Source organism: Trametes versicolor (assembly GCF_000271585.1).
Source record: "Trametes versicolor FP-101664 SS1 unplaced genomic scaffold TRAVEscaffold_3, whole genome shotgun sequence".
In the NCBI taxonomy this organism is placed as follows: domain Eukaryota; kingdom Fungi; phylum Basidiomycota; class Agaricomycetes; order Polyporales; family Polyporaceae; genus Trametes; species Trametes versicolor.
This window is the reverse complement of record NW_007360323.1, coordinates 397,313-409,682: the sequence shown is the minus strand read 5'-3', so window position 1 is coordinate 409,682 and position 12,370 is coordinate 397,313. Positions and strand designations below refer to the sequence as shown.

Sequence of the window (12,370 nt, the reverse complement as noted above, 5' to 3'; positions counted from 1 at the left end):
TGCCCTGGTCAACGCTAGTAAGATGGATAGGCATGTGTCGGACGTGTAGGTGAAAGTTTCGTCGACTCAGACCTCCATGTACCGCCACCCCGGTTCTATACCTTCGGTGTTGCCACGGCCTAGGCGATGCTGCGCTTTATAGTATGGTTCGGACGAGCGCCGGGAAGTGATAACAATGAAAGCATGACCGTGTGTGCTGACGTTCCTCGGCGATCTGTGTGGCCGCGGGCGTTTCAAGAGAATCCAACTTGGATCTGAACTTCCAACCGGGCGGACTACGGCTGCATTTCTCCGCATGCCCGGGGAGCTTCGCTTTGGGAGCCTAGCAGTGGTAGAGATACAGATGGCCTCAGGACACTGCTCATTGGCCGGCTTGGGCGAGAAGACGCCTCTCCTGAGTGAGGAGGGTGGAATTCCGAGTCGCCAGAAGATCGAAGTGAAGGCAATGAGATACGGTGAGGAACTTGAGGCGCACCTGGACCACTCTGTGCCTGAAGAACGCACGCACCCACACCTTCCAACCTCCAGCGGACCTGCCAAAAGGCGTCGACACGGCCCAGACAGTTTTACACGACCAAGCCATGATGGAGTACCTCATCGTGAGTGCATATGCTCCACCTCCACACGCATCTAGCTCAACTGTCCGCCGGTGTGGTACCACAGTCGGCCGATACATGGCCTTTCTTTGAGACACGATGGAAGTGGCAGACGGTATCAGTCAACACCGGATGCTCACTGTGAACAGAGGCGAATCGAACCTGAGATAGTGAGCCTAGGCTGCCTGTATGGAGCGCGCGCTGACAATCTGTGTTGCAGCGGAGTGCCGGGAAACAGAAATATCAGGAAGGTGTTTGCATGGCTCTCCGACCTCGCGCGGTTATTTGACCCTCCTGAAGTCCGGAAAGTAAGAACGGTCTCAATGAATCCTGTGAAGCAACTGATGGCGTGTAACAACTATAGAGGTGGAAAGAATGCATGGAAGCGACAGGAGCCTTAGCCCAGTCCTCTTTTGGAGACAGGATTGAGGAAATGTACGAGATACAGACCCTGGGCACTGCTCCAAAAGCCCAAGGGAATGGCTTTGCTTCGGCCTTGGTGACCACTATAACGGATATGGTAGGCATGTGTGACGAATCATGGTGCATATACCTGACTGTTCTTTATGTGCAGGGGGATGCCGACAGTCACGATGTGTGGGTGCTTACCACAAGCGCATACGGGTTTTACGAGATGTTGGGCTTCTCGATTGTCGGCCAGGCCACGTGCGTAGGAGCGGACAATCCAAAGTGGGATCGCGATCCAGTGACCTTGCGCGTCGTAAGCGATGCTCATCCTCACTGACGTAGACGATGCTGAGGTCGTGAATCAGATGCTGAGACCGGCGAACACTACCAAAGACACCGTCTGATGTGTATCACGAATACCAGTAGGATGTAGTACTTACCGTACAGGACGAAATAGTTTAGACAATGCTGCCCGAACTGCTTGTGCCGTACCAACTGTAATCTTGTGGGGCTTCTATCCCTGCCCATCGATCCTGGCCAGGATATTGAAAGATGCATCCACGGTGTAACTGCCAACTCCGCACCTGCTCGTCTTGACGTCTCCGCGGTTCAGGTACCAGAGGTACCGAGGGGCCACACATCCTGAGTTTGGGACTATCGCCGCCCGGATGCAGATGGGAAATGGAGTGTCTTTCTGTTTTCAAATTCTTCGGCCCCGCCACGGTCTGCTACATACTGCGCCTATACAATAGGGTGTGGTTCAGTTCCAGATGAGCGCCTGGCAAAACTATCATTGACTCACCGGACAGCATTGAACGCTAGCACCGTGTGATGTTGATGTTCAAAGTCGGCGGTATGTATGGCCGCGGGCGGTCCGCTATGATAAGGTTTTGGATATAAAGCTCCAGACGCAGGTCGCGACCACATACGTCCGCACCACTAGGCAACTTTGTTGACGGAATCTAGCTGCGGTAACACCAATGGCCTCAGAACGCTACAGTTTTGCTGCTGTGAGCGAGAAAACGCCTCTCCTGGACGAGAACAAGGCCGGGATACACCAAAAGATCGAAGTGAAGCCTATGCGATATGGTGAGGAGCCGTACCAGAGCAACTTCGCTTGCACTGCGCACTCATCTGTATCATACCTAGCGGACATCCCGAGAAGCGTTGACAACGTGCAGAAAATCATGCACGATGAAGCCATGATGGAGTACCTCATCGTGAGTTCCTACGCTGCAACCTTCGACGCACCCGCTGATTCTCCCTCCGTGAGGCGTTTTAGTCCGCTGATACGGCTCCCTTCTTCGAGACGCGGTGGAAGCTGAAAAATTCGATCAACTTTGCGGACGGAATCAGTCAAAAGCGGATGCTTACCGTGAACAGGGGCGACTCCCAACTCAAATAGTGAGTACGGAGAAGCATATCATTGCGTGTATGAAGCGCACGCTGACGAGTACCGTTGCAGCGGATTGCCGGGAAACGCAAAGACCGGGAGAATATACGCATGGCTCGCATATTTCGTACGTCTGTCCGACCCCCCGGAGGTCAAGAAAGTAAGCATGCTCTGTGTAGATCCGGTGGAGCAGGGCGGCCGTGTTGACGCAGCTGAAACCTCAGAGGTGGAAGGAATGCTTCGAGAAGATAGAGGCCCTGACCCAGTCTGCCTTTGGGGACAAAGTCGAAGTGATGTATGAGTTACAGTCCTTGGCCACCGCCCCAGAAGCCCAAGGAAAAGGCTTCGCCTCTGCCTTGGTAACCACTGTGACCGACATGGTAAGGTTTGGAAAACGAATGGTGGTGCCCGTGACTGAACGTCGTGGATTTACAGGGTGACGCTGACGGCCACGATGTATGGGTGCTTACCACAAGCGCATACAAGTTCTACGAAACGCTGGGCTTCTCGATTGTCGGCGAGGAGACCATAGGAGCGAGCAATCCGAAGTGGGATCGCGAGCCGGTGACTCTGCGCGTTGTACGTGATCGTTATACTGTCGTACGTCGGCGACGCTGAAGTCGTGCACAGATGCTGAGACCAGCGAACGCTGGTAGGCAAAGTATCTAGAGTGCAGCTGTGTGGGAAGAGATGGTTCAGCCAAAGCTGTCGAAAATGCAATTCACATACCAATCACTGCATGAGGCATCTCAGGGGCGCGGAGGGGAGCTGGAGGCGGCGGACACATCCATCGTGACGCGAAAGCATACCAGCAGTGACATTATACAACCAGCGCGACATATAAGAATATTGACAAGGGATAGAATCCGTGCTCTCGACCATCAGCTGGTATGACGGCAAGAGTGGGCCATAGCTGCAGAGAACGTGAGGTGAGACTACCGTCGTACCCGTTTCTTCCGCTTATTTTCTGAGTCGTCCTCTGCTGCTGCCGCGTTGGCAGACGGCCGTGGTGCAGGGCCGCTGAGCAAGCTCCGTTTCTTCGCAGTACGGGAGTAGTGCGCGAGTACCCATTCGCGCTCAGCCTCGGTCTGCTCGATGGTCCCTTGTCGGATTTCATATGCTAAGATACGGCATGTGTGAGCATAAAGAGCGATGGACACTAGAGCAGCAGACGTACGCTTCATCTCGAATCGCGGCCCAACCTCAGCAAGCTGAATTTGCTTTGGTGGAATCTTCATGAAGACGTGGTGCCTATCATAGAATGCAGTTGATGAGCACGACCTAAAAAGCGTCACATACACGCCGTCCTACCTGAACGAGATGAAGTCATCCTCGGTGGAGAAAGTCATTACACGCTTGCTGTCCTCTTTTGGTACAGGGAAGAGGTACTTGAGCACGTCTTGTATCCGCTCGCCGAGCTTGGACGAGAAGTTCTCGAAGATGAGGTGAGGGTATTGTTCGGAGACGGTGGACGACTTGTACGAGGCAATGTCGTGTCGTAGTTGGACGTTGTGCAGTGTGAAGTATACGGTGGGTCCGTGGGGGAAGTGAGAAACAATCATTGCGTCTGTTAAGGAGGCGGGAGGTTTGTCGACGTTCCGTCGAATTTGAACGCATACGAACGCACCTGGTACACCACGGTGTTCGTGCAACACAACTAAGTCTGAGACATCATTCGCCCTACACGCCTCGGCGAGTTCCTTCACAACGTAGTTTCCGCGATTTATGCGGTGAGAGTTGGGGAAGACCAGGCGCATTTCCTATTACACGCAAGGTCATTCCATTGTGCACCGGCGAGACGTGAAGCGTACACACCTTAGCGAACTGTATAAGTTTCGAGCTAGGATCTCTTGATGTCGTGACGACGATCTTAGGGTCCAGGATCCCGGCGCGAGAATACTCATTGTCGATGTGATCCGAGGGTTCTACAACCAAGGCTAAGCCGCGTAGTGGTGAGTTCAGAACAGTTGGACGTACCCGCCTGCGCCTCGTCGAAAGCGAGGTCGCGCCCCAGGTCCTTCGCGTCTTTTCGCAACTCTGTAGGCAATGATTTTCCACCCGCGAGGGCATCCTTGATCTGCTGTTTCCGGGCATATGTCTGCCGCTCCTGCGACTCTACTGACTTCGCGTAGATGTATTGGCGACGTTCACGCGCTTGCCGACGAATCTGTACTTGTTTTGAGCATTGCGGGCATATCCTAAGACGCTGACGAGCTCACCATAGCTGTGGATAGCGAAAAAGGAGGGAGTGGCTGAGAGCGAAGGACGTGCAGAGGCAGCGAAAGACCAGGCTTGTGAGCGCCTACTGGGAACGTACTCAATTACGGCGCTTCGCAAATTTCGATCGAGTTGTCGTTAGATAAGATTAGATCCTCCAGTGCAGGCCTCGGGTGGCGAACGTTAACTCGTTGCGAATCTGACCAAATGCTTTCAAAGCGTGCGAGGGAAACAGGGCCGTAGAAAGCGAGTACAAGTGATATTCAATCGTTGCGCGTGAGGTAGATTACAGACAACCGAACAAATGCCCACACCAGCCCGACCGCGCAGTACACGCTCGTCAACATCAGTGGAAGGAACTCCAGGGCCGACCCGTTCTCGTCCACACCAGTTCCCTTCTCGCTCGCAGCTGCCTCGGAGGGGGTACGCCTCTTTGTGACGAGTGGGAACAAGGTTACGAAAAGCTGAAGCAGAGGGAAACCTGCGATGTATAGCCTCTCCAGGACGTCGATGCCCACCGCAAAGATTCCTTGGGGGAACCTGCACAGCAAGCGGTCAGGATCAGCTAGACCTTAGTAAAAGCGAGACACTCACTGATACACTTGTCGGTGAATCGGCCTGAGGATGAAGACGGCCCAAAGCACCGAATATATGATCTTGACCAACGTCTCTGAAACCACAGTCAGAGAAGAAAAACGTAACGGGATGGCAGCACATACCTGCGGGCGTGAAGAGAAGGGGGAACAGCGAATATATCCCCGCTACGGACGCAATCATGAAAGTGCGGAAGTAGGCGTTGTCCTGGGCAGCCAACAAGCTACAGACTACTCAGGCCTGAAACGAAGGGGACGTGCCAGAAGGACGCACCTGAGAGGGACGAGGACAAGCAAAATGGCCTTCTCGTGCACATGCCAGCCGAACATGTACGACGTAAAGCCACACAATGTCAACGCCGTCACGAATGACTTGTACGAGGTGTTAGTCCAGAGCTTTCCCATATAGATCTGCAATGAATAGTGAGGTCAACTTCTAACCACAGCGATAAACCCATACGTACAGTCTGGAACGCGACTGTGATGGCGAAGGTGTGCATCGGCTTGACGGTCGGAAGGACCGCGAAAATGGTGTCTCCTACAAGACCTCGCGAGGTAGACGCTACACCAGATACGTTCACGTCCAGGCCGCTCAACTGCCCTTTGCTCACGACTATACAAGGTCTCAGTAAGCGAATAATATAGCGAAAGAAAATACGCACATTTGAGCAGGACACGGTCTAGGGCTGTAACCAAAGCCCACACGTTGGATGCCCAGTACGCATGGTTCAACCCACGCGTAAATGGAAAGAGTCGGCTTAGTAGCTGCGGCAGTTGACCCATGAGCAGGAATGGCCCAAGAGAAGCAAGGAACACGAGGATGACGGCGTTGGCAAGAGAGAGGAAGCGACCAGGAAGCAGCGTGCCAGTGGGCGACAAGCAATATGAGCGGAGGAGGTACACAAAGTATGCTGGCTACAGTAAAACGTTAGGACGTGACCGTCGCGCAATCTGTTGGATACACTCACGGCTAGATAGAGGTAGATATGCTTGAAATTGAGTAGCACTGCGAATAGGAAGCCACTCGCGAGTTTGCGGCCCTACATAACATGTGAGCAACCGCTGATCACTTTGGGCGGGTTGGCCTGAAGAGTGTCTTACATTGCGAGCCATGAGTAGAGACCAGAGGAGGATGCCAAACATAAACCCGTTGTACTGGAAGTGGATGTGATCCACAATTAGGAAACCGGGATGCAGGAACAGCGACGCAGATATAATGCGCTGCATAGTTGGATTCTCCGCCCCTCGCGCAAATCTGCACTCGTCAGTTCAGGTCAGCTCGGGTACCACGAAAACCACTTACTTCAGTGCAGCAGCACCAAGCACAAGCTCGGTGACAATGACTGTTGCTCGCTGGTACGCGATTACAGACCACGCGCCATAGTTCAGGTTATTGAGGTCGACTATTCGGGGGTCGACCAGATATGCGGGAATTGACAGCAGCTTCTCGAAATACGCAAAGAAAGGCGGATAGTCGAGCGCTGCGCAGCGATGAGCTCGGTCGTCTTTCAATGACAGCAATCATGCTCACTCCATTCAGAAGTTGTCTACAGTCGTCATGAGAATAGGGATGCATATATTGACGGAAGGACTCGTACATCGTAGTACCACTTGGAAATAGGCAGCGAATGGGTGATTGCTAACCAGTTACGGTGCACCTCGAAATCCGTTGACCGGCTAGAACCGAAGTTTACTACCATGGAGGGCCCAAAGCAAATCAATACGTACTATGCGGGGAACAGCAGAACCTTCAGGCATGTTGAGGCGATGAGAATGTCCCATTCGGCCTTCGTCATGTCAAGGCTCAGCCACGAGAAACGTCCCGCCCCTGGCGCGGCAGCTCCATCCTGGATATCTTTGCTTGTGGTTTCTTCAGGTATAGCCTCCGGAAGAGGGTGTGCCTTCTCTCCTCCAGGGAGACCAGAAGAGGAACGGCTCAAGACAGGCGAGCGTCGGGCTTGGCTCATAGCGGGCAACAAATTAGACGGAACGGGTTCCTAAGCCAATTGTTACAGTAGACTAGCAGTTGAGAGCATACAGGCCTTCGGAATCAGCTCAGCCCAGATATGCCCTCAGAGGAGATGGTGGTAGCAGAGAACGAGGATGTGCCACATCGCGCGCGAGGCGCTCGCACATGATGAGCAGACGCGTAGGCACGCGTCGCGCCTTGTCCCCGACCACCGCCACCCACTCCCTTGGCCTGTTGTTGCTCCTCAAGACCACGATTCATCCAACGAGAAACATCCCCTCTGAACGATAAACGGGCTGAAAATGAGTGAACAGGCCGCAGTAGGAAAGCTTGTTGCGCAAACTGAAGAATCCGGGTCTGCCTTACCCTTCATGCACTTACATATCCTTCAGCTCTGACCGTTTTTGCGTATGCTAGGAGTGTTCTCGGCAAGCTCATACTCTTCGCGCTTTCCTTGGGTCTCGTCCCAATATCATCCTACTTCCTATCAAGGGACTATCTGTGGAATGGTACGTCCACACTACCGGACTAGCGGCTGACAGTGCGCCCTCATACCCGAGCAGGTAACACCATTTACGCCGCAATAACCGCCATCGTGGCTGCCAACGTAGTGTTGGTCCTCTACATCTTCGAGGCAATGCGGGACGAATCGCGCATGCGTGCGCGCGAGAAGCAGCAAGGCGAAACCAAAAAGGATCGGTAGCATGCTTTCCGCCGTCCACTCCCCTTATATTGTATATCTGCTATAACTTCCACGCCACTTCTACGCCTTGGTTCATATAAAAATCTGGAAATACGACACGTCCAGCCATCGCCCGAACTTGTACCCCACCTCGCGGAGCGTCCCGCACAGCTCGAAACCTTGCTTCTGCCAGAAGTTCACCGTTCGCGCGTTCTCCGCGGTCACGCCCGCTGTCGCCCCCATCTGTGTCAGTGGACGTGCTGTGTGGGCCGGTAGGAGCTCAGGACTCACCGATGATGACATGGAACCGGCCTCCCTGCGACCGTGCCTCCTCAAACATGCGCTGCAGGAGCTTCTCTCCGATGCCCTTTCCTCGGAAGTCCTTGTGAACGTAGAGGGACAGCTCCGCAGACCTTGAGACTCACGCGTTGAGTACCTCTCATAGGACCTGCCACTCCCACCCATGCATTCAGCACTCACCCGTCATACGCGGGCCGCATGTTATAGTGCCCCAGGTTGCACCAGCCCACAGTGCGCGTGCCTCCCGTCGCAGACGCGTCGTCCACGACTTCCGCTACGCTGCATGGGTAGTTCTCGGCACGCACGCTTTCAAGCCATTTCACGCGTTCTTCGAGCGTTTGGGGCTCTGTATGGAATGTCGCAGTCCCGTGCAGGATCTGGTCGTTGTAGATGTCGATGACGGCGGGGAGGTCATCTTCAGTTGCGTTGCGGATATTGAGCTCCATCGTGTGCAAGATTGGATATCAATGGAGCTTCTAATCGCGCACTATATAGTGTGCTCAGAATGAGTCAGTGCTCGTATCTACTATCAAGTAATATGACAGCTATTGCCACTGGCGCAGGGATCGAGAGCCTCATGCAAGTGCCAAGAGCTTCACCCGCCCGCCGACGGCGCGACGCGTCCCCGGACCGCGCTACCCGCGCCGCGCATAGCGTGGCCTCCACGATCGGCGCAGCTTGCACTCGTACCTCCTCCTCATCGCATAGGCCTCTCAGCAAACGACTGTTCGGTGAACACATAGATGCAAGCTCTCCGCGGCGTACGCGCGCGCCTCACGTCTATTCGTCAGGTCTCGCCCACCGTCTTCGCGCGCGGGAGCCCGTTCCGGTGGACGGTCTCCGCGCTGGTCTGGCTCCCGCTCGCCATCTTCGTGACTGAGTATGGGGTGAACGTGAAGGTTATAGTAGGCCGCAGTATGCAGGTGCGTCTCGCTTTTCCCGGCCGTGGCGATGGAGGAGAAGGGGAAAGAGGAAGGAGAGTATGCACTGACGGACGCCATGCTAGCTAGCCTGCGCTTAACCCGGACGACTCTACGTCGAAGGACATCGCGCTGTTCGACTGCTTCTCGATACGGTTCGCACAAAACTTCAACCGCGGCGACATCGTCGCGCTACAGTGCGTAGACCTGTTCCTTGGGTGGGCGCCGGTGCTGATGCTCGGCCTTTCCGCTACGCAGGTCTCCGTCAGACTCGAAGCGCATCGTGAAGCGCATAGTTGCGCTGGAGGGTGATATCGTAAGTCCCCAAATTACCCATTACTATGTGCGAAGACATGGAACTTTCGCAGGTCAGGACACTTCCACCATATCCTGACGCGGAGGTGCGTGTGCCCCCAGGACATGCATGGGTGGAAGGCGACGAGCCCTTCCACACGGAAGACAGCAACCACTTCGGGCCCGTACGTCTCCCGCCTCTCCCCGGCGATGAGTGCAGTGCTAACATCTAACCCGCAGGTTCCGCTAGGATTGGTCGAGTCTCGTCTTGCGTACATCCTCTGGCCATGGAAGCGCTTCGGTCCTCTGGGAGCGCCCCTCGTACGGCGACACGACGCCCCCATAGGCAGCCCCGACTGGCGACGAGGCAAAGCCGAACTCGAGCGTACACAGTGGCGGAGCTCGCGAGTCACCGTTGCACCTCCTCCCATAGAACCACCAGCGACGGTCGAGCATGGAACATAGCGCGAGGCATAGAGAGGCACGTATGTCTTAGCTACAGTCCAATAGAAAGGAAATTATAGAGGTACAACGTGCTGGATTGGCAATAAAATAGAAGAGAAGGTGTGTCAGGACGACAGATGGGATACAGTCAAGAGAAGTGTTCGCTCGGTGGGACGGACGGACGAGCGGGAGTACGAACGAACAGACAACGATAGCGACGACGAGGGGACCACATCCACGGCCAAGAGCCTTGATCATGCGACAACAGCGGTGCGGACTTCAAGGGAACGGACATGAGTTGGATGGGTGGTACGACTACATAGCATGTTGAACGTGTCCGGCACTGTAGGTGTCATAGCCGTCGCTGCCTCCACTCTGCCGATCCTGCTGCTGTTGCTGCTGCGGGTGGTACCCTCCATGCTGTGTGGGCTGGAACATCTGGTGCGGGCCAGGCGAGTACGGGTTCGGGTACTCCTGGCCCTGGTACTGCTGCTGTTGCTGCCCGTACGGCGCGGTGCTCGCCGACCTATAGTCGGGTGCGGTACTCTGCGACCTGTAATCCGGGGCGACGCTCCCCGATCTGTAGTCCGGCGCTACGCTGCCAGAGCGATAGTCGGGAGCGACGCTCCCCGCGCCCGAGCGGTAATCTGGAGCAGTGCTCTGGGAGCGGTAGTCGGGCGCAGTACTCTGGGAACGGTAGTCGGGTGCAGCGCTCGGTGAGCGGCGGTCGTACGACTCGTAGCCGCCATACGCGCTGTGCTGCATCGACGAGTGGTCGTCCGTCTGGCCGAACGGCGCCGCGGCGGACGAGAGGTGGACCTGGCTTGCGTGATCGTCGTCGTATGGCATCTGCGGGGAGTCGGGCAGCGTGCCGACCGAGCCGTTGTACTGGTGGTAGCCTGACTGCTGAGCATACGCAGGCATAGGGGGATAGTCGAGTGGGGGGTACTCCACGCCATAGTCGACGGGTGCCTTGTAGTCCGCATAGTAGAAATCGCTCTGTCCTCCGATCGTACTAGCCGGAGGACCACGAGTGCGGACGGAGGCGACGTCGTCGCGGTCGTCGTCGATGGAGACGTTCGGGAGGGTAGGCTGGGGAAGAGGCTTGGCAATGAGCTCGCCCTTCTTGTTCTTGAGATGCGAGTAGTCGCCAGCGGCTTCCTTCTTCGCGAGGGCGGCAGCCTTGGCAAGACGCTGCTTGTTCCTGCGCTTGATAATCTCCGTGATACGCTGGAAGGGAGTTAATATCGCGCATCAAGCATGCACGCATATATACACGGACCTTGTCGACTTTGTGGCAGCAGTATTCCTGCAGATAGTGAGCACGCATAATTCATGCAAATATAAATTGGCTTTACCTTGAGGTTACCTTGAATGTGGCAAAGTAGGGGAATGTAGCAGATACCGGCGATGATGAGCATGAGCAGGGAGAGGGCAAAGACGAAGACGGTGAAGGCCGTCGACACCGTGAGGGCAGAGGTGATGTAGTCGCCGTCGAAGTACTTGCTGACCTGCCAGAACGGACCGTCATCCTCCTTGGAGAGGTAGAACGCGTACAAGGTCAACGCGTTGATAGACTGACGCGGACCGTCGGCGAAGAGCAAGCGCTTCCAACCTGGTATTCTGGTCAGGACGGTGAGTTCGGAGAGGCTTGTATCGACGTACTTTTGAACGTGAAGAAGACGAAGAACGCGAAGTCGTCCATTCGCTTCGTTGAAGCGGCGATGTGGTTAAAGAAGCAAAAGTGGTCGTAAGACCCTGCGAACAGCGATCAGCAGGTGTAGCTTTACGGGCATTGTGCGGCCTTACGGAGTGAGTAGTATTTGTTGGCCATGACATTGGTGAATGCGTACGAAATGTCGCGGCTCTGAATGATCTTCTTGGCTTTGTATGCCTCGTACGCAAGCTACCGGAAAGTGAGATCTTGTTGCGAGGAAAGCGGGCGCTAAAGTGAAACATACCAGGAGGAAAGAGAAGACGACGCAGCCGAAGAAGAGCCAACGGCCGACGTCGAAGGGGATGTAGACACATCCGTTAGATTGGTCGGCGGGACAACTGTTGAAGATCGCGTTGGACCAGGATGTTGTTGTGAGCATGGTCACTGCCGTGAATATGTCGGAGACATAGACGAGGAAGGAGATGAGGACGCCGACATAGAGCCAAAGGTACCTAGATGCGCAGTCAGCTCTGTAGGCATACGGTGACATGCATAGCAGTGAGCTCACTTCAGGCGTCCACCACAGCTGTTGTCTCTGAATTCTCGCGTGTCGACGAAGTCGAACTGAGCAGGACAATGAGACGGTGTTGCTAATTGACGGCTGTGGCACTGACCTTGTGGTCGGGGACGACCTCACGCTTCCAATCTGCTGTCTTGCACATGAGGGCTCACAGATTCGCGTAGGGATGGTGGTGTAAAAGAGTGGATTGCGACGTGGAGGCGGCCTCGATGTGAGAAGCAACGCCCGTGCCAGCCAAGTCGCAGGGAGAGTGAGCGGCGGTTTGGATAACGACCGGAGGCGGACCTAGGGAACCAAAGGCGGACGAGGCTGGATAA

General features: G+C 55.2%; 6 protein-coding genes across 6 annotated transcripts; 2 read left to right on the top strand and 4 right to left on the bottom strand.

The window, feature by feature from the left end:
• Nucleotides 1-1,940: 1,940 nt before the first annotated feature.
• TRAVEDRAFT_26920 (Brix-domain-containing protein) lies at nt 1,941-4,637 on the bottom strand. Its single transcript, XM_008036578.1, has 13 exons — nt 4,617-4,637; nt 4,375-4,564; nt 4,213-4,322; nt 4,025-4,157; nt 3,709-3,964; nt 3,575-3,648; nt 3,028-3,517; nt 2,833-2,976; nt 2,622-2,777; nt 2,470-2,557; nt 2,287-2,408; nt 2,154-2,224; nt 1,941-2,093 (listed from the first exon to the last, which is right to left on the bottom strand). Exons 1-7 carry the CDS (start codon nt 4,617-4,619, stop codon nt 3,333-3,335), a joined length of 951 nt encoding a protein of 316 aa, XP_008034769.1. The 5' UTR covers nt 4,620-4,637; the 3' UTR covers nt 1,941-2,093; nt 2,154-2,224; nt 2,287-2,408; nt 2,470-2,557; nt 2,622-2,777; nt 2,833-2,976; nt 3,028-3,332.
• Nucleotides 4,638-4,860: 223 nt separating this feature from the next.
• On the bottom strand, nt 4,861-7,267 carry TRAVEDRAFT_142854 (glycosyltransferase family 57 protein). The gene is made up of 12 exons (XM_008037113.1): nt 6,936-7,267; nt 6,806-6,884; nt 6,739-6,754; nt 6,511-6,688; nt 6,309-6,462; nt 6,176-6,247; nt 5,870-6,122; nt 5,672-5,820; nt 5,482-5,618; nt 5,334-5,431; nt 5,209-5,284; nt 4,861-5,154 (listed from the first exon to the last, which is right to left on the bottom strand). The coding sequence occupies exons 1-12, from the start codon at nt 7,172-7,174 to the stop codon at nt 4,878-4,880; spliced, it is 1,728 nt and encodes a 575-aa protein (XP_008035304.1). The 5' UTR covers nt 7,175-7,267; the 3' UTR covers nt 4,861-4,877.
• A 149-nt stretch (nt 7,268-7,416) lies between these two features.
• Nucleotides 7,417-7,974, top strand: TRAVEDRAFT_26918 (uncharacterized protein). Its single transcript, XM_008036577.1, has 3 exons — nt 7,417-7,531; nt 7,594-7,685; nt 7,740-7,974. The coding sequence occupies exons 1-3, from the start codon at nt 7,479-7,481 to the stop codon at nt 7,877-7,879; spliced, it is 285 nt and encodes a 94-aa protein (XP_008034768.1). The 5' UTR covers nt 7,417-7,478; the 3' UTR covers nt 7,880-7,974.
• TRAVEDRAFT_44082 (GCN5-related N-acetyltransferase) lies at nt 7,952-8,604 on the bottom strand (the record flags this gene model as incomplete). Its single annotated transcript, XM_008036792.1, has 3 exons — nt 7,952-8,088; nt 8,150-8,271; nt 8,339-8,604. The coding sequence occupies 3 exons, from the start codon at nt 8,602-8,604 to the stop codon at nt 7,952-7,954; spliced, it is 525 nt and encodes a 174-aa protein (XP_008034983.1).
• A 297-nt stretch (nt 8,605-8,901) lies between these two features.
• TRAVEDRAFT_116298 (LexA/Signal peptidase) lies at nt 8,902-9,837 on the top strand (the record flags this gene model as incomplete). Its single annotated transcript, XM_008037112.1, has 5 exons — nt 8,902-9,081; nt 9,169-9,275; nt 9,337-9,394; nt 9,447-9,557; nt 9,613-9,837. 5 exons carry the CDS (start codon nt 8,902-8,904, stop codon nt 9,835-9,837), a joined length of 681 nt encoding a protein of 226 aa, XP_008035303.1.
• Nucleotides 9,838-10,131: 294 nt separating this feature from the next.
• On the bottom strand, nt 10,132-12,195 carry TRAVEDRAFT_34790 (uncharacterized protein; the record flags this gene model as incomplete). The annotated part of the gene is made up of 8 exons (XM_008036703.1): nt 10,132-11,046; nt 11,099-11,125; nt 11,175-11,431; nt 11,482-11,574; nt 11,626-11,722; nt 11,778-11,985; nt 12,042-12,097; nt 12,148-12,195. 8 exons carry the CDS (start codon nt 12,193-12,195, stop codon nt 10,132-10,134), a joined length of 1,701 nt encoding a protein of 566 aa, XP_008034894.1.
• Nucleotides 12,196-12,370: the final 175 nt, after the last annotated feature.

What these genes read in the sequence shown, in the direction of transcription:
- TRAVEDRAFT_26918 (XM_008036577.1), top strand. Translation starts at nt 7,479, where the DNA reads ATGAGTGAACAGGCCGCAGTAGGAAAGCTTGTTGCGCAAACTGAAGAA. An exon ending in GCGCAAACTGAAGAATCCGG is followed by an intron (nt 7,532 to 7,593) that starts GTCTGCCTTACC and finishes TGCGTATGCTAG; the next exon opens with GAGTGTTCTCGGCAAGCTCA. An exon ending in AAGGGACTATCTGTGGAATG is followed by an intron (nt 7,686 to 7,739) that starts GTACGTCCACAC and finishes ATACCCGAGCAG; the next exon opens with GTAACACCATTTACGCCGCA.
- TRAVEDRAFT_142854 (XM_008037113.1), bottom strand. Translation starts at nt 7,174, where the DNA reads ATGAGCCAAGCCCGACGCTCGCCTGTCTTGAGCCGTTCCTCTTCTGGT. An exon ending in CTTGTCCTCGTCCCTCTCAG is followed by an intron (nt 5,432 to 5,481) that starts GTGCGTCCTTCT and finishes AGTAGTCTGTAG; the next exon opens with CTTGTTGGCTGCCCAGGACA. An exon ending in ATTCACCGACAAGTGTATCA is followed by an intron (nt 5,155 to 5,208) that starts GTGAGTGTCTCG and finishes CTTGCTGTGCAG; the next exon opens with GTTCCCCCAAGGAATCTTTG.
- TRAVEDRAFT_26920 (XM_008036578.1), bottom strand. An exon ending in TTTCGACGAGGCGCAGGCGG is followed by an intron (nt 4,323 to 4,374) that starts GTACGTCCAACT and finishes CCTTGGTTGTAG; the next exon opens with AACCCTCGGATCACATCGAC. An exon ending in GATGACTTCATCTCGTTCAG is followed by an intron (nt 3,649 to 3,708) that starts GTAGGACGGCGT and finishes ATTCTATGATAG; the next exon opens with GCACCACGTCTTCATGAAGA.